This window comes from Triturus cristatus, chromosome 3_1 (genome assembly GCF_964204655.1).
Source record: "Triturus cristatus chromosome 3_1, aTriCri1.1, whole genome shotgun sequence".
Classification (NCBI taxonomy): Eukaryota; Metazoa; Chordata; class Amphibia; order Caudata; family Salamandridae; genus Triturus; species Triturus cristatus.
This window is the reverse complement of record NC_140583.1, coordinates 710,787,693-710,805,716: the sequence shown is the minus strand read 5'-3', so window position 1 is coordinate 710,805,716 and position 18,024 is coordinate 710,787,693. Positions and strand designations below refer to the sequence as shown.

The 18,024-nt window shown below is 43.6% G+C and overlaps 1 protein-coding gene across 1 annotated transcript in view; it reads left to right on the top strand.

Annotated features, from left to right (window-relative positions):
* Nucleotides 1-18,024, top strand: part of LRP5 (LDL receptor related protein 5) — a 382,460-nt gene that overhangs the window by 349,739 nt on the left and 14,697 nt on the right. Inside the window, exons 16-19 of the mRNA XM_085644789.1 lie at nucleotides 10,167-10,376; nucleotides 13,441-13,566; nucleotides 16,893-17,129; nucleotides 17,857-17,967. Of these exons, the coding sequence (XP_085500915.1) occupies nucleotides 10,167-10,376; nucleotides 13,441-13,566; nucleotides 16,893-17,129; nucleotides 17,857-17,967 (684 nt within the window). The remainder of the gene's footprint in view (nucleotides 1-10,166; nucleotides 10,377-13,440; nucleotides 13,567-16,892; nucleotides 17,130-17,856; nucleotides 17,968-18,024) is intronic.

Below are 18,024 nucleotides of genomic sequence, written 5' to 3'. Positions count from 1 at the left end.
ATGACAATAGCTAACTTTTTTGTAACTGCGAAATCTATTGCATTACATTTGTACTAGTGTAAGTTATCGGTTGTATAAATGGTACTGGCTTTTATTAATGTGATATTTTTTTTACAACATAAATATAATGCCTTTAAAATGTTAATACCCACCCATTTTGGAATAAGGTCTCTGAGTGGATATTACATATACCTATGCATTGTGTAATACGTACTTTGAGTGGATATTACATATACTCACCCATTCTGTAACAAGGACTCTGGATCTTAGATTTCTGTTACTGTAGATATTGGTGTGTGGTCACCATTACTGCAGATATTACTGTGAGATCATTATCACTGCAGATATAGGTATGAGATCACTATTACTGCACATATAGGTGTGAGGTCACTATTAATACAGATATAGGTGTGAAATCACCATTACTTCAGATAGGTGCGACATTACTATGACTGCAGTTACAGGTGTGAGATCACCATCACTGCAAATATAGGTGTGATATCAATATCACTGCAGATACAACTTAAGTATCAATTGTTGCTTCTAACATGTACACCAAGATCATACGAAGATGAGAGGGTTGCAGTGCATTAGCGTTTCAGTTGCTGTCAGAGGTAGTAGGGCACCTCAACGTGGTCTCTTGATCACATACATTTCCCCGGTGTGAGGCACTTTTCCTGAGCATTTTTGCACTAGTGACAGTACATTTTGCAATAGTCTTAAACTGATATGTGCTCGTTTTGTCAACTGGAAAATATGTTGTGTACACTGACAGTTGTTGCGAATATTTGGTGTTTAGATATTCATGAGCCACAAAAAGTCAATGCAAAATTGTTCAGAACCAACGCAAATTACGTAGTGCTAACATAATTTATGCCTGGTGGCTCACTGCACGAATGCCCCTACGATTGGTTGGACCAGAGTTTCATCTTATGGTGGCAGCTTTACATTTCGGCTGGCCCACTCAGCCTTTCATTCTTGCGAGGTCGATTTAATGTATACATTGAATTGAGTCCCAATATATTTCTGCTATTCAGTATCAAGATACATTTCTGTTTGAATGTGCACTTTAAAACACTCATGTTATTTTACGGTAATATGACCCAAGGTGTATCCATAGGGGGAGCTTTCATACGTCATAAGGCAGAGCTGTTTTTGTATAATTCATTAAAATGCATGCTCGCCTACAAACTTGCCGAATCCATGTCTGTAATCCAGTTTAAGCAGCATTTTAAGCATTAATCCTAAACCTTTTATAATCACGGAAAGAATGGGACTCCCTGAGAAGGAAAGCCCTCCCTTTTGCATCCGTGCTCACTTCATTTTCACAGCAACAGTGATGCAAAGTGCATTTTAAATCTATATTAAGCGAGGAAAGAATGCAAGAGGATAAGGCAACCAAGCCGGCGGGCACATGCGGATTTCTTAGCGCTCTCCTGGGGTGCAAGCTGTTCTCTCAGACAAACCACGTCAATAGTACCAATAAGAAAAAAATAATGTTTTATACAGAACACCACCAATCAACCCAATTACATCTAGTGCACTTCGTAGTGACAAGGAGACTTTTGAAATCTTAGCTCCTTCCATTGAATGGCTCAGGCAGGGTGAGATAAAAATGAGGTGTTTATAAATACACACTGCCATTGGTCAATTTAGGGCATGCCACAAGATCTGCAGCTAAAGAGCACGGCAAGGATGATCGACTTTGCTGACAGTGCCTCGAATTACTTTTGCAACAGCTACATGGAATAAAGTGTTTATTATAGTGATTTTAATGTGCTGTGCCATTTGCACAAAGGGGGCATGCGTGCACGATATGCAAACAACAGTTACGTGTTTCTAAAATTGTTCAGTTCGCTGCATTTCACACTATTTCACAAGCAACGACCTTTGCTTTGTTTGTATTTTTTAAAGTGATGGAGTTTGGACTGACTGACGCTTGGGAAGAACAATTCAGAGAGAGTCACTCATAGAAGATGCGATCATTGTCGCATGCCTTGTCTATGATAAAAAAAATAAAAACATCATACCACCCAGGACCACTGTTTTCTTAATGGAGGCAAAGGGCTGGAGACGCAGTCTGCTGTACATTGAGCTGCGCAATTCAGGGAGATTGCGTTAATGTCTGTGACGTCACAGGGGAGACGCTCTACCCACTGCAGCACACGTATGCATTTTACTCACTTTCACTTCGCTATCAATAAGTGCAAGAGACGGGAGAGAGGGGTGCAGCCAGCGGCAGACATATACATGGATAGCCCAGGCAAAGGGGAGGGGCCGAAGAACCCGACAGATTAGCTCTAATGACCTCTGACATCTCCACTCCAATAACCAGACTGGCGAGCACAAAGTTTGTCTCAATTTTCCTGTCTTTAAAATGTCACGGCAAATCACTTTCTGATAGCCGCTGCTAGACTCAGCAGCCTGACGGCTGACAGGCTTCTCTGCTACATAAGTGAGAGAAATCATGTCACCGGGTAGCGAATATCCGCAAACTCACCCGAGGTCTGCGAGAATGGATCAATCTGCATGTGTGTCTGTGTATGTTCCTAGTACGTGTGAGTTGATAATGAAACAAAACTCCCACGATAATCAATGACAGCCGCTGGCCTTTAGTTCAGTAACACAATGCAACACTTAGGCGCAGAAGAAAAAAAATAGAGATTGCGTCTTTCTTCCGTCACTTTGGCACATACACAAAACACTTCTGTCACGAGGAGCATCTGCCTTCGTACCCTAGTTGGGGTTAATCGTCTAACAAGATTTGTAAGACATCTTGTTTGATAATATAAGGCAATAGATTTTGAGAACACGGGGTCTTTAAGAATAACACCAAGTTGCGAGTGTTCTCAGAAACATGTATTCTAGGAAATGTAGTTTTTATGACGCCCGACCTTAGGGAGTATACTGTAAACAAAGGCTTTATCAGATTTTACACTTGAAATTATGTTGTATATACATTGTTTTGTACGCGCCGAAACTGTGAAACGCGCATAAAGACAACCCAAAAGTGGAAGGCAATCAAGATTTTTTTTTCGCTCAATAAATTATCGTCCGGCTGAGAAATGAAAGATGTTCGATAACGCGATCGGCGTTCATCCAGCATAAACAATATCATGTCAGTGGAACATAGCTGGATGTTCTATGCTTAACTATATTCACTTTTCAGCTGTCGTCATCAAGATGCAGCACTCAGGAGAGCCATGGGAAAAAAAGTCCGCGAATGGTGCGCGCGCACTACAAAGAATTTAAGGAATGCAGCAGGCACAGTGCGGGGCCGCTGCTCACTCCCGCGCTCCCTAGGCCAGGGAACAAAGAAGGCAGGACATGCACTCGCCTTCGAACCAATTGCGTGCTGTCTTTTTAAGAAAGAGGCACGCACATGCCAATTGCAGGTTAATAAAAAAAACGCACACCCACGAGCGTGTGTTTAGAGCTCAAAATCCCCTACTAAATGCCTCGCAGAGCAGCGCATGCGCGCTGGCTCAGGCGAGACCTAAAGAGGACTACAAGGTACTTGTCTATCGCAGTAGGTCACCTCATAGATCAGGACGGTAATACGGAACAGTAGGACTCAGTTTGAGGATTACCATTAAGTAATCACGGTATTCAAAGGGTAGTTACAAAAGGTCCACCTTACGTTTTGCGCTCGGCTATGGTGGTTTTGACAGTGATCTTATCTATCAAGTAGGTTGACTAGATCTCTAGCCTCAGATGTGCCCTGCAGAATTGTTGATACTCCGCAGTATTAATGTTTGTATCTTGGTTGCGTTGTGCAAGCTTGCGTTGAAGCAACAGTGCACTAAATAGGGAATGAGTCGATTTTGTGTATGAATGAAGAGTACATTGTGTACTGGGGTATGGCCGGACAGGCACCTCCTAGGGTGAGGTCAAGCACAGGGGGGAATCTTCTGCTAACGCTAGTGAATAGGATTTTTGTTCAGATGACTTTTTGCTTTCAGAAATTGCAGGAGTGATTGAGCGGGACTATGTGGTAGTTTGGAATTCTAAATGCTAACTGGAAGCTTAAAAGGGCTTGTTTTCTAAAAAAAAAAAACGCACTTTCGTTGGAGCCATGATTGGATTTGCGGGTAGAGTACACCCAGATTCTTCGACATTCACAGGAGCGTTTGGAATATGCCTACACATGCTGAACCAGAAAGGAGACAAGGTCGTGACACATTATGTCCCTTCAAAACTAAATAACTGTAATTTTGTTACTGAAAAGCATTTAAGCATCAGAGGGTAAGTGTGGAGAAGCATGCAAACAAAAAGCTGAAGAACCCTTCAACAAAGCCTGGTGTGTCACTGGCAATGTTATTTTCAATTTGTATTGAGTAGATCTATTGAAATGGTCGAGGAAAACATGTTTTGATGGCAAGATTCGTCTGATAGTTTAGAAGCGAATGTGTGATGGCAAGATTCATCTGATAGTTTAGAAGCGAATGTGTCCCGATACAGACCTTCTCTATAAACCGCGTTGGCAGTGTAGAATCTCAGCAACAGAAACATATCTTGTGCACGAAGCCAAACCTTTTTTTGTAACACTCAGAAAACCAAAGATCAAGATTTTTACCAGTAAAAAGTAGGATCGCTGCACATATTACTTGGCAGGAGATGAAAACACGGAGGTTGGTTGGCTGCCAAAACGTAATATGTTCTCAGAGACGGTGACATTTTTCAAATCGAGGATCTAATTTTAATTAGCTTTCTTGGGCAATGAAGTAAAAAATGTGTGTATTATGGAAGGATCTTGCTGTTAGCAAATACATTTGTGGACGTTGGCGAACTCTCTCGGAATGTGTTCACAACGTCGCCCTCCAGATATGCAACTTTATTGTACTGGCGCTTCGGAGTCAAAGATGGAAAGTGATAATGGTGAACGCGTTACCAAAGTTCAAGACAACAAAACGTGAACACTGTAAGCGTCAGGACTTTAATAGAGGAATGTAGTAAAGTCTCTTTCAGAATGCTTGCTTGTCCGTTGTGGTGGAAGAATAGCGCCATTGGACGGCGCAGGTTTTCACACATTTTCTGCCTGTTTTTCATAAGAATCGCCAGTAAAGAAAGGTTGGTGTTTACTTACCTGCTCCTAATAAAGTAATCCATTGGTTGAGATGATTCTAATCTGTTCACTGTTGACTTGGCAATCAGTTCAACTCCCTGCCCCTCTGTGCTGCACATGTATTTGTGACTGAGTTAGGTGATGGACACTGTGCCTGTCCCACTTGTTATGCTGGGCACCACACTGAGTCAGCTTCCTAGTCCGCCCCCTTGACAACAAGTTCCATTCTTCAATTGTACATTATTCAATTAGCAGTCTTTGGGCACGGCCCTCAGTAGCCTAGGTTGGTTGTCCTTGTTGTGCCCGTGGCTGATGCTAGGTAATGTGGATTACACCCTTAAACCCAACAGCTGTTGGTAAGTGCTGTACACATGTAAACCAAAACATTTGTTGTGTCTTTTGTCCCAAATGTGGGCCATCGTATGCTTTTGATAATTAGATTCCAAGCTGAAAAGGCAACTTACTTTTTGTTTTGGAGTCTTTTTAATACAAGTGAGCTATTTTGCTTTAAAAGTGTTGCAGTTGTAAAAACGTATGCAAAATGCATTGCTTAATACATAGGTCTGTTTTTGTGATTAAGAGGATGTGAGAACTTAACAATGAATTGTAATCTAATCTTAAACAGGACTGGCCTAGGCTATCCCTAGTTACTAAGTTAGTTTATAGCCCCATCCTTGTAATTCATTTTTGAAGTAATTTTATTATTTTCAATTTTGAACATAAAACAGAAGCTGCAAGTGCACACAAAAAAAATTGTTTTAAAAGCTATCAAGGAAAAACATATGATAAAAAATAATAAATATTATTTTAAAATGTAACTTTCAAATAACACATATGATAGGTAATACATAATTTAAAAATGTAGCTTGAAAAGTACATAAATACAAATCATAGTTTTAAAAGCTAGTACATATAATAAAAACAATCACACATATTGCAACATCCCTTAAAGCAATTCCAGCTTCCAACTAGCAGTCAATAACAACTAAAACCCCTGCCTGTAGTTATTCCCTGTAAAGCTGCCAAATATAGAATGCCCTAATGGGAAGTATATTAAAGTTCACTGCAGTGGTTCAATGTCTCACCCCTGACAATTCATGCAAGATCAGTTATTACCACCCTCTAAGTGCTCCTGGGATATCAGGGAGTTGTTTGGTCTGATTATATCAGCGCCTGGGTTCAACAAACAGTCCACAAGGTGTTCCCATGCTTGTACATTGTCAGTCTTTTCCCGCCCTTCCTTCAATTCCCGAAACAACTCCGCACTCTCCAGTCCTGCCCGTTTAACCAGTTCTTTTCTCCATCTAATTATTCGAGGGCCATGCACAAACTTCCAGTGCATTGTCAATTTTAGTTTAGTCAATCAGTAAATCTAGTAGTGACTTTCCTCTTTTTAGAGCGAGGATATCGCCCAAAGAGGCAGAGCAAGGGAGTACAAGTGATCGCCCTTAAAGTTATGCCATTTACACAACCCACAACCGCATCCCAGAACCCAGCTAAACTCCGGCAGGGCCAAATCATATGGAATAATTCTGCCCCCAACTCCCCACATCGCAGACATTTCGCAGCAGCAGTCGCATGGAACTGGTTGATCTTGCTGATTGTAAGGTATGCTTTATCTCAAATGTAACAATGAATTTATTTAAGCCTGGCATTTCGTGAGACATCAGGTATACGTACTTGGATCGTCTTCCAGTCCAGATCTATAATCTGGAGTTCTACAATCGCCTCATGCTTCACTTTCTGTTCAATGAGGAGAGCGAGGACACCAGCACATAAAGCACGATAAAGGCACAAGACCGCTTTTACACAGCCCATCGTAGTACAGAGTAGTCGACACGCTTGATGGTTACTGGCTCAGCCCCTCCATTCTCACAATGACCTACAATCGTGGCAACCACAGCCCTGCGCAACAATAATTGGCCACCAGGAATATCAAACACTTTTGCAAAGTCTTCAAATCAGATTAGTGCTTCATCCCGGTATAAACACTTACACAGGCAACTCCCTAATCAGCCCACCTCTCAATTGCTCCCAGTGCACCCACGCTAGCCACCGACTTCATCCAACTAAGTGGCAAATCAGGCGAATAGGGCACTGGGACTCGGATCTGTTTTAAGCAACAACGCCAGCACTGTTGTGTTACCAGGAGTTCCTGAGAAGCCGCTGGTAGTCATCGCAGAGGAACCAAAAGGACTTGCAATCTTGGCTCAAAGTAGGCGGCTATCCAACTATACCTCACCAGGGTTCATTATACTGTAGACCCACTGATTAAACTACTGCAACTGAGGCGCTATTTAATAGGACATAAGATCCGGTACAGCTAGGCCAGCCTCTGTTATAGGACGCTGCAATTTAGTCAGGGCTACTCTGCACCTACCAGTCCCCCAGATTAATTCCAACTATAGAGTTTCCATAACCTGGAGCAACCGGCCAGGTACCAACAGCGGGAGTGTTGAAAAGAAATAAAGCAATCTTGGCAACATCACCATTTTAGCCACCGCTATTCTGCCAGCCACAGATATGTAGCTCAGAACTGTATACTATTTCGTGGGGCACCGATGGCTGCTCCCAAATTACCATCCAGTAGCTCATGTTGATTATGGTGTATTTTAACTCCTAAATATTTAATGCAAATAGGGTCCAGGTAAGCCCACGCAGGTTCTGTGGAGGGATAGCTTCACTACTGAGCGGAAACAAAAAGGGTTTTGCCAATGAGTGTGTAGGCCAAAAACGGCCCCAAAGTGCTTTGATATACTTATTGCGCCTGGCAAGGCCACTTCAACATTCCTGAGGAAGAGTAGCATGTCATCAGCATATAATGCTGTATAATGGGATAGCCCTCTAACCTACGATAAAACTCTCCAGTGCAAGCACAGCAACCCAAAGGCTCCATTGCCATGGCAAATAATGGAGGAGAAATTAGGGACCCTTGTCTAGTTTCTCGACCCACATCATAAGGTTCGGATATAGTTCTCTCAGAGCGGACCTGTGCAGTGGAACCCATGTAAGGGAACCCCAATCCAAAAAATAAACCCAGGCCCATTCCAGTCATTACCTGATCCAAGAAGTCCCAACTTAGACTATCAAAGGCCTTGTAAATATATATTGCCATGACAGCTGCTAACTGTTTATCCAAAAACTCTTCATTCAAAAGAGAGATGAGGCTCCTGATATTTAGTGCTGTATTACGACCAAGAATGATACCTGCCTGATCTATTTAGATCAAAGAGGGCATATTAGGTTGCAGGCAAGTCACTAGTATTCAACTTTAGAATTTTATAGTCCACATTGAGCATGGATAATGGCCTGTAGGCTCTAACGTCTGTGTAAGGGCGCCAAGGTTTCAGGAGTGGGATGGCCAGGGCCTTGCTTGCAGATATCCGAAGGCGACCTGATTCCTGAGCAGCAGAGACAAGTTGTACAAGTTTAGAAGCCAAACTCTCCCTGTAGGCTGCAAAAAACTCCACAGGTAGGCCATCAGCTCCAGAAACATTCACCCACGCCATACTTGTAATTGCTGCTTTTAACTCCTGCCAGTAATACCACCCCCCAACACATCTACATCTTCTCCTAAAAGTACATGCAGTTGGTCAATGGCCAGAAAATCTTCAATGGCCCAAGAGGGTAACCTAGGAGCTGCTGCATAGAAGGGAGTATAGTACTCACCAAATCTTGTGTTTATGGCTGCTTCACTATTTAGAGGTTCACCTGCATCTGAATCTAGCTCCAAAACCAAGGCGTCTCTGAAATTTGGCTTGATGAGCCACGCCAAAAGTGCATGTTCAAAAAATACATTGACTTGTTGAGCAAGTACCTTTGTTTCTACCTCGAGCAGGCTTTCAGAGTCTTCTTATATAGTCACTTTCGTTGCTGTTAGTATCACCAAGCTATATACACTTCGTTGTAAGCCAATTAATGAAAATCAATATTTTTAGAAGCTATGCTATGCTATGGCTTCGATATAAGCATATTGTAATTAGACAAAGAGTTTTACTACAAGTTCATCTGTAAGGTTGTGCACGGAGGAGGAAAAGCTTAATAGACCGTAGCAAGCTCACTTTAATGTAATGGTTGCCTCAGCAGATAATTACATGGGAAAGCAAGGCCTGTTAATTTAATGTACTAAGTAAATATACCATATTAAAGAAAGATAAGTGTACCTAGTGCTTAATTTGTAAACAAATAAGTGCCAAGGCTCCTAGCAGGAGACCCCTTCAGCTTGCACCACACATTGTCCCTGCCATGCTGCTAATAATATTAACCACACAACAACTAACCATCACGCTCGTAGAAGTGTGACAATTCGGACTGTTCCAGGCCCCCAAAGATGTAAGAATGGCGTGAGCGGCAGGTAATAGTCATTTTAATATATATTGAATTAATAATTAGCCGTTGTTGTGGTCATCTCTAAATTAGCCAGACAGCGCCACCTTGTGGCAGACTGTCACAAGCGCAGGTGTTGACAATGAAGTTCCAGTGCTGAGCACCGGAAACCACCAGCTCAAATTAAGCACTGAGTGACCTAAGCCTTATGAGTAGGTAACTGTGGGTGCCAACTCTTATACTGAGATTTGAGGAGGGTGCCAGATGACAGTGATATCTGGAGACGTTTGTCCCACCACGCTATGGTAGGTTATGCCCCTGTTAAACATCATTCATTAGTCACATGTCCAACATCTTCTCTTTGCAAAAACGGACCGTCTTTAGAGAGAACCATGGACTTCTCTGCTCGACAAGAATGAGCCAGGCTCTCCCCATCCCGGACAAGGCCTTTACACTGACATTAGAGGGATGTGTGGAGCGGGAGAGAAGCCACCTAACTGCTTCCCATTTCCAAACCTATAGGAGAGCTCTTTGGTTGGCACTTTGTGTGAAACGCTTTGGTAGTTATTGAGAAGTTAGAATTCAACCTTCTGATTCGGCATGCTGAGCAGATTTGTAACGTGTTTTACTTATAAGAGTGCTAGATTTTTTTAATCAGATTTCCTTGCATTTTTTTTTTACAAAGATCTAAGTAGTAGGCTCCCCCTCATCCCAGCTCCTTAGTGATGCAAGTACATACACCGTGTGTAGAACTAACATCTTCTGTTTACAACAGGAGCAAATCGTGTCACATTGGAAGACTCCAACATCCTTCAGCCCATGGGCCTGACTGTCCTCGGAGACCATCTCTACTGGATCGACCGCCAGCAGCAGATGATCGAGAGAGTTGAGAAGACCAGTGGCTACAGAAGGACCAGAATCCAGGGGCGCATTGCTCACCTCACAAGCATCCATGCAGTCGAGGAAATCGACATGGAAGAGTTTTGTAAGTTGACACTAATTGAATTATATTGATGTCTTTTTTTATGGAATGGAGGGTGTTATCAATGTCAATTATTCAAGATGCAGCGTTCGGGGATTGTGTTAACTTCGCAGTGCAGAATCTACTGTAATAAACCGTTCATTCTCATAAGCCTGGTCTGGCAGACCCACCGATGGCAGGTTTCAAGCAAAACAGTTGCACGAGAAGGGTAGTGCTGAATCTTGTCTGGCTTCAAAAATTGAGCTCAAGGTCCTGTTCAGTCTGCGGGTGTGACGAAGGTCACTTTTGTTTGTGGTCCTAGAAAAAACTTGATTGTGTATACAGTAATAATAGTATCTGAAGTGAACGAAGAAAGCTCAAGGGTGGAAGAGCGCTGACCATCCTGGAGATAAAATGTAAGATTGTTTTCAGGAGCTTTTTTACAGATGGGCTTCTTAGTAAAGTCTTAATAGCTCCAAACCATCCTGACGGAGCTATGAAGAGATTTCTACATCAAGATGAGGTGTGGAAGTCGCCTGAATGTAAATAATCCAAGTCGCTAAAACCAGGTGCTTTATCTTGTGGTCATTGTTTAAGACTGAAAGATGTCAGCTCATCTTGAAGAGTGACGGCATCTCTTCTGGGGTGGCTGTTTTCTCTGAAAAGATGGCAGCTAGTCTTCAGCCTGTCTGACGAGTGATCCTCCAGTTGCTCTTGTCTGTGCTGTTTCTTGTTTGCCATCAGCCTGTCCTCTGCCTTGAAACCTGTAACCCTGGGTGCCAAGATTACCTTACCACGGCAGGTGTTTGGTGCTGGATGATTGGAGAACTATGGCGATTAAGAGTAATTTGCAGAACCCTACCAGTTACATGTACCAGCTGATTTAAGCATACATTGCCCTATGAAGTGTTAGAATGAAAAACTCCATGGCTCTTTAATTCATGTCCCCACCATGATCTCAGTTTACACCTTGAGGCAGTTGATCAGCCTCTGTAGTCATGACCATGCAGGTGGTGGAATCTAAGGTTTAGAGAGCACTGGGGCGTTGTTTGCGCACTTGTTATGAAAGTCTGATGGAGGCTTGTCCTTAAGAAGGTTCACACCGCTCCACCTCATTATGCACCATATTTGCAAATTAGGATTACATGTGCATATATGTCCTGTGAGTGACCGCTAAATCAAACTAATGACCTCTAGAGTATTCTCCTGTTCCTTATACTAGTGAAATGTGCAACTACCTTAAAACTAAAAGTTAAGAGGAGTACTGCAATGTTCTATCGAATTTTTATGGTCCATGCAAAGCCATTTCTTTAGAGCGTTGGAAATTAGTTTTTTTTTTTTTCGAGTGACTTATTTCTTACCGCTTCACAACTACTGATGCCTCAACTCTGTTCTGTTTCATTGTTGGATTTAATTTGGTCAGCAAAGTTCAATTTTGGAGCAAGTCAGTCCCATCTGAAGCTATCCAGAGATTCCTTTTTCTGTTTAATATGATTTGATCTGAACAGTTAGCATTCAGTGTGGCACTCATCCTCGCCTTCCTGCGTAGTATTAGCCAGTGTGCCTATCCACTTGCATAGCATGCTGCACCCAGTACAGTCTTCCAAGCTCAGCTGCTTGTCAACTGACCAAAATCTGCATATTTTGTCAGTTGTCAATAAGTTGCGGTCGGTTTAGGAAAATAAACACTTAAAAGGCCCGTATATTTGTTTTATCTTGTTTAAAAGGAATGAAAGGAAATTAGAGGAAAATAAACACTTATGTCGGAGATAAATTGGAAATATTTTAGAGATGAAAGTTATGAACTGTAAGGGAGTAATTTATTTATTTTGGTTCCAAAAATGTTCTAGCTTTATTCTTTGGAACACATGCAAGCAGAAACTACCCTTCCGGGCTGAAAGATGAGCTTATTTTGTGCCTTTGAAAAGTGGACTTTTTTTGCTTGCCGTCATTGTGTTGTAAGATAAACAGGATTTAGTTAGCACAATCAGTCCAGCGCGAGGCTAATTTAATTTGAGGTTTGTGAATTCTGAGCAGGGGTCGAAAGGAACTGGTGAGGTCAGTGTGTCTGTATGAGGCTTTCAAAATTACTGCTTCACCAAATGTCCTGTCATTCATCTCTGTACCCCTGGCCCACCCGCCGCTAGGCAGACCGTGTTCTCTCACGCCGCTCATCTGCATTTCGTATCTCTTCACCTTTCTGATCGATTGTGTAAGATGTAACTCCTTTTTAGGTCTCGCCTGACCCAGCGCATGCGCTGGTCTGGCGAGACATTTTGTGAGGGCTCCAAAAAGTGCTGCCAGACCAGCCTAGACATACAGTGCATGTGCGCGGGCGCGCGCGTCGCGCTTTACCGCTATTACTTTCACTTTTGCAGCCGCATGGCCGCTTTGATGTTTGATCGCGATCACTTTCGCGGCCGCACGGCCTCTTTAATGTTCTCCGTGAGGCTTCAATAGATTGCAGCAGTTACAACAAGCATTGGCATTGCCAATAGGTCTCGCTTTTGGGACCTTATAAGTGTTTAGTTATGCAACTGTTGCATGGCTAAACACTTATAAGGTCCCAAAGGCGAGACCTATTGGCTATGCCAATGCTTGTTTGAGTTGCTATTTTGTTTATTCTGAGTCGGAGCTCAAGACCTACAGAAGTTACGGACACTCAGTGCCTTTCTGTGGGGTCGGACGTGGCGTGATTCAACGGTTATTCCTGTACGGGATCGGCCCTTCCATTTCACCGCATGGCTAGCCCCAGGAGTCGGTGACGCACCTGAATATACCCACGCCAGTAAAGCCCCCCCCCCCTTATTTCGCATTCCTTCCTCACACCCCTGGCCGCTGAAGCGTCCTGCATACGGCATGTAGAGCACTTCTCTACCCTCGCATAACCTTAAAAAATTTGAACGTTTTTCTGTCTGCTAACCCCAAATTTGATTGACGTAGTGAACATTCATCTTAATTTAAGCAGTAGCCACGATGACGTAATCCTAATCAATGGCGCAGTTATTTTTCTGGTCTCTTTTGCACATGTATACTGCACTTCTTAAAGGGTTGTTTGGTAACGCTCTTTTATGGTTCTGTTCCACAGCGGCTCACCCGTGTTCACACGACAACGGCGGCTGTTCGCACATCTGCATTGCCAAAGGAGACGGGACACCCCGATGTTCGTGCCCGGTTCACTTGGTGCTCCTGCAGAACCTCCTGACCTGCGGAGGTAAGTGCGAATGCTGTTTACATCCCAGAGCCACTACTGCAAATGATGGTGACCTCAGTATTTGCACATCTCATTTGACCTAATGACCCGCTTGGATGTCTGCTTTACACAACCTTGGCTGGCAGTTCTAGACTATAAATGTAAACAGAAGTTATTTGAATACCATGTATCCTGATTTAAGAGAACATTTCCAGGTCCATGCGCTGGGATCAGTCGATCGACTACTGGTCCAAAGGCCAGTTATACGCCACTCTGGCTCAGCGAATACCATGCTGGTTTTATTGCTGATCTTGTTTCATTGATAATATTTTGGCCTCTTCTACTTTGAGGATTGTATGAACATTCCTTAGCAGGCTTTTCCTAATTCAAGATTGCAAGAATGCTCATCGATTTATCGCCTTGAATTGAACACACTCATCCTTTCATAGAGATGACGATCTTGACCCACTCAAGGAGTTTCAGGTCTTTTGGGGTCTTGAATGTTTGCAAAGTTTGCCTTCCTTTCGTTCATGTTTTTCGCTTTTGCAGAATATGCCACAGAACAGCTTAGGATAGGGCGAGGAAGGACTGGCCAGATCTAGCTCAAACAAGACTCTATAAATATTTGCTTTATTCTTCTATTAAAATTCCTTTGGCAAGTTATGAATAAACTGTTTGCAGCACGTTGTATTACCTCAAAGAGCTTGATGTCTGCAAAAAAACACAGCGCTGCTGAAAGCAATTGTATTGCTTCGGTTATGAAGTCAATAAGAGACCCTTGTAACAGTGCAAGAAAATAAACAGGCTTAGATTATCGATTTTCGAAATGGAAAAGATCATGCAGTTTGCTTCCTCTGAGTAAGTTTTTGTTCAGTACACCCTTCAGGCCGAATCTCCATTAAGTGTTTGAGTGGTTTATGAGAGGGAACTTAGGGATCGCTAGCGGTGCCTAAAAACAGAAGCCCATATTCACTCTGCTACCTCCTGCACATCACACCTCAAGTGGACAAGAAGGAACAGTACCAGTGCTGAGCTTATCTTTTGAGAAGGCCAATATGTGCCATTAAGAGTCATGATTTAAGTGTAGTGGAGACCTGTCCTCTGGAAGCTGGTTCTGAGCGAAACGGCAATGAGAGAATGAAGTGTCAATCTGCTTGGTGAATGGCTCCTGCTGGGAATCACCTTGACTGGAAGTGTATTCTTAAGTTGTCCTTGAAATAAAAGCCTACATCCTCAAAGTATTTGACACATGTAGTACATGAGGTATGGAGGAAGGGTTATCGAGCATCGATGAGAGTTATATCGGCATCTGGCGTAGGCCCAGAAGGTGGAGTGATGCCTGGAACTAGCCTGATTGAGCATTTTCCCTTCTTCCAGTAGCTTCAGACTCTGGTATTTACATGAGGAGTAATCCGAAGCCGCTGAGATGTTGCTAGGTCTAAGTTCTGGCTCAGAAATGCAATGTAAGACCGAGGAACTGAGGGAGCATGTAATTGGAGAAGAATAGATGTGAGAGCAGAACTCATTACTGACTGCAGCATGTGGATGTGAAGAAGTCTAGCCTGACACTTCACCATTGGAAAGGACAGATGGGGACCATGTGTCCTCTGTCAGGCTGATCATGTCACCATAAAGGATGACGCGGACCTAGAACCCTGTCTTTTAAAGGCCTCTGCCCTGGATGACACCACAATGCACCATACCATTATCCCAAGGGCAGCAGGCTACCACAAAGCAAAGATTCATGTTGAGAAAGAGGACTTGCTGGTGGAGACATTCTCCAAGACCGAGAGGTCTAGCCTGATGATGCTTAAAATATGACCAAGTGCTTTACTGAACATTCGAAGGACCCAGTCAAGGTATTGATTCATCACCCCACGAGTCAAAAGAAATGTAAGCTTGTTCCAGGTGATGCCATGTAAAACAGGGGACATGTCCCACCAAATTCCCTGGTTATTCACACAGTCAGGGGGAGAACCTTCATCTAAGCAATTGAGACAGCTTGTTGTCCGGATAAGGAGAGCAAAATGATTGATGTAACAGGAAAGCGAGAGGCTGTGAGGGGGTTGGGTAGCCACTCCGAAGAGAATTGCCATCTCAGGCGGTCTGCTCTTGTCTCTACAGCAAATACCACTAGTTGGAGAAAGAGCAGGTGCTTAAGCACCTGCCTGAGGTGTATCACTAAAAGAGACACAAACTTGTGGCAGAGGGGGGAGGTAATCTCTAATGTGAACATATGATGCACCGTGGATTCAACTGACACTGCCTCCAGTTTGATAAACACCTGCAGTATACTTAGTTGTCATACATGTCTAGGCTCAAGCCAGAGGTACAGCAGCATCTCATTGACGTTCTGTTTGACCATCAAGTGGACAGTATATTTGAGAAGATCAAGAAGTGTACGGATACTGCGTTGGTCTTGGATGCTCTGCAGTCACAAACATTCATGTCAGATTTTCGCAAGAAACAGGCAAGAGGGGGTGCCAGGGTTGCCAACCAGTCTCAAAAGGAGCAGATACCTGCAACACTAGTCTTTTTTGATGGATTCTTCTAACTACAGATTCAAACTGCATCAGGAAAACTCTATGGCAGTACTCCTGCGTGCTGGTAGGTGGTGCCCTGATGCTTCACGCCGACTTTGTTCCTCTGGAAATGGAGAATGAAGGCACATGAAAGTGCAATTTATGCACGCTGACATCACTTCCTTTCTTAACGCTCCTTCAAAGGTGGAACCGGAACTATGTTCCTTCACGACTGACTAGGTTTTTTTTCTTACATTTTCGTGTGTGCAAGGGAAATGTCCTCTCCTAAAATGACAGGTTGTACACTTTGTATGGACTGTCACTAACAAATGTCTGTGACAGCTCCCCCACTAGGCGTGCCTCTGGTGTTTTGGGCCGAAGCATGACTCCAAGACTTGTGACCACCCGATCTTGCTCTTGAACTCCTGAGGAACCGATCACGAGTCTGGAACCTTTCTGGGTCAGTTGAGGAAGTCTCAGCCAATTCAAGGCCTATGGGAAGGCCATACTGTGCATTTTCTGCATGCTTCCAGCTCCCTCTGGCATTCCTTCGGGCCCCAAAGATCACAAGGGCCGCCAGTCGAGCTACCACCAGAGGAACCGTCTGTGCCCCTCTTCTGGCTTCAGTGCCGACTTCGGTCCTGGTGCCACAATCTGCACCAGTCCCTTTGACATAGACACCTGATCCACAGCCTGTAGTGGGTTCCAACTCTGAGCAACACTCACCTTGGCCGACGCCGTGCCCTGATCCCATTGTGTTACAAACTGAAAAATATGTGCATTTAGCATTAATTTAATATAATTTATTTGTTTTGGCTGTTGCAGAACCCCCAACATGTTCCCCAGATCAATTCACCTGTGCCACAGGGGAAATAGACTGCATTCCCATGGCCTGGCGCTGCGATGGGTTTTCAGAGTGCGAAGACCAGAGTGACGAGGAGAACTGCCCAGTATGCTCTTCCAGCCAGTACCAGTGCGAGAAGGGACAATGCATTGATGCCCGACTGCGCTGCAATGGGGAAGTGGACTGCCAGGACAAATCAGATGAGGCAGACTGTGATGGTGAGTTTACTTCCATTCTACATCCACACATAAGTAGTCAGTTGTCTCCTTGACGCATTGGCAGTTTGTCTGTTGTAGGTGTTCTTGTCTTTTAAGTAAAACAAGCAGAATGGATGACAGAAAGTGTGTGTAAATACAAATAAATCAAGAACGGCTAATAGCAGCCTCCATCTGTCCTCACATTAGTTAAGAGGGCAGGTCCCTCATGGGACGCCTTTCCAATTTTTTTCCTTCCTTTTCCATAACCATGTGCTGTCTTCTGATCCATCTTCTCCTGCACTGTCGCCTTCATCTGCTGCAGTAGGCCATCTGAATCCTGCAGAGAGCACCGTCCTGGCCCTCTGGCTCCACGCCCTGCTATTTCCACACAGGCTACCTCTGACTCATACAACTCTCCAACCACTTACCCCGGCTGCGGCCTACAACCTCTCCAGGCACAGTAGCAGCACTGAATTATCACACAAGTGGCATCTACTTGATTTACAAGTACTTGCCAACGTGACACAATATGAAAAGCAGCATTCCAAGTACTGTTGCCTTGAGTGCTCTGTCAGAATTACAGCTCTAAACTTTGCTAGTAGTGCTTCTCATAAGTATTTGACAGCAGGTCTGGCATTTCCTCCATGTGAAGTTGTACATATTAAGATTTTTTTCACCCATCCTAGACTATAAACTGCTTCCATCACAAATTTGATCACTAACTCAAAATCCTCTTTTTGCTTTTCAGCAATCTGCCAGCCAAACCAGTTTCGATGTGCCAGCGGTGAGTGTATCCTGACTAAACAGCAGTGCGACTCCTTCCCAGACTGCAGTGACAGCTCAGACGAATTCATGTGTGGTGAGTATTTGTGCTTCAGGTTTAGCCGTGCAAAGAACAGGTTTGTTCTGGGATGTA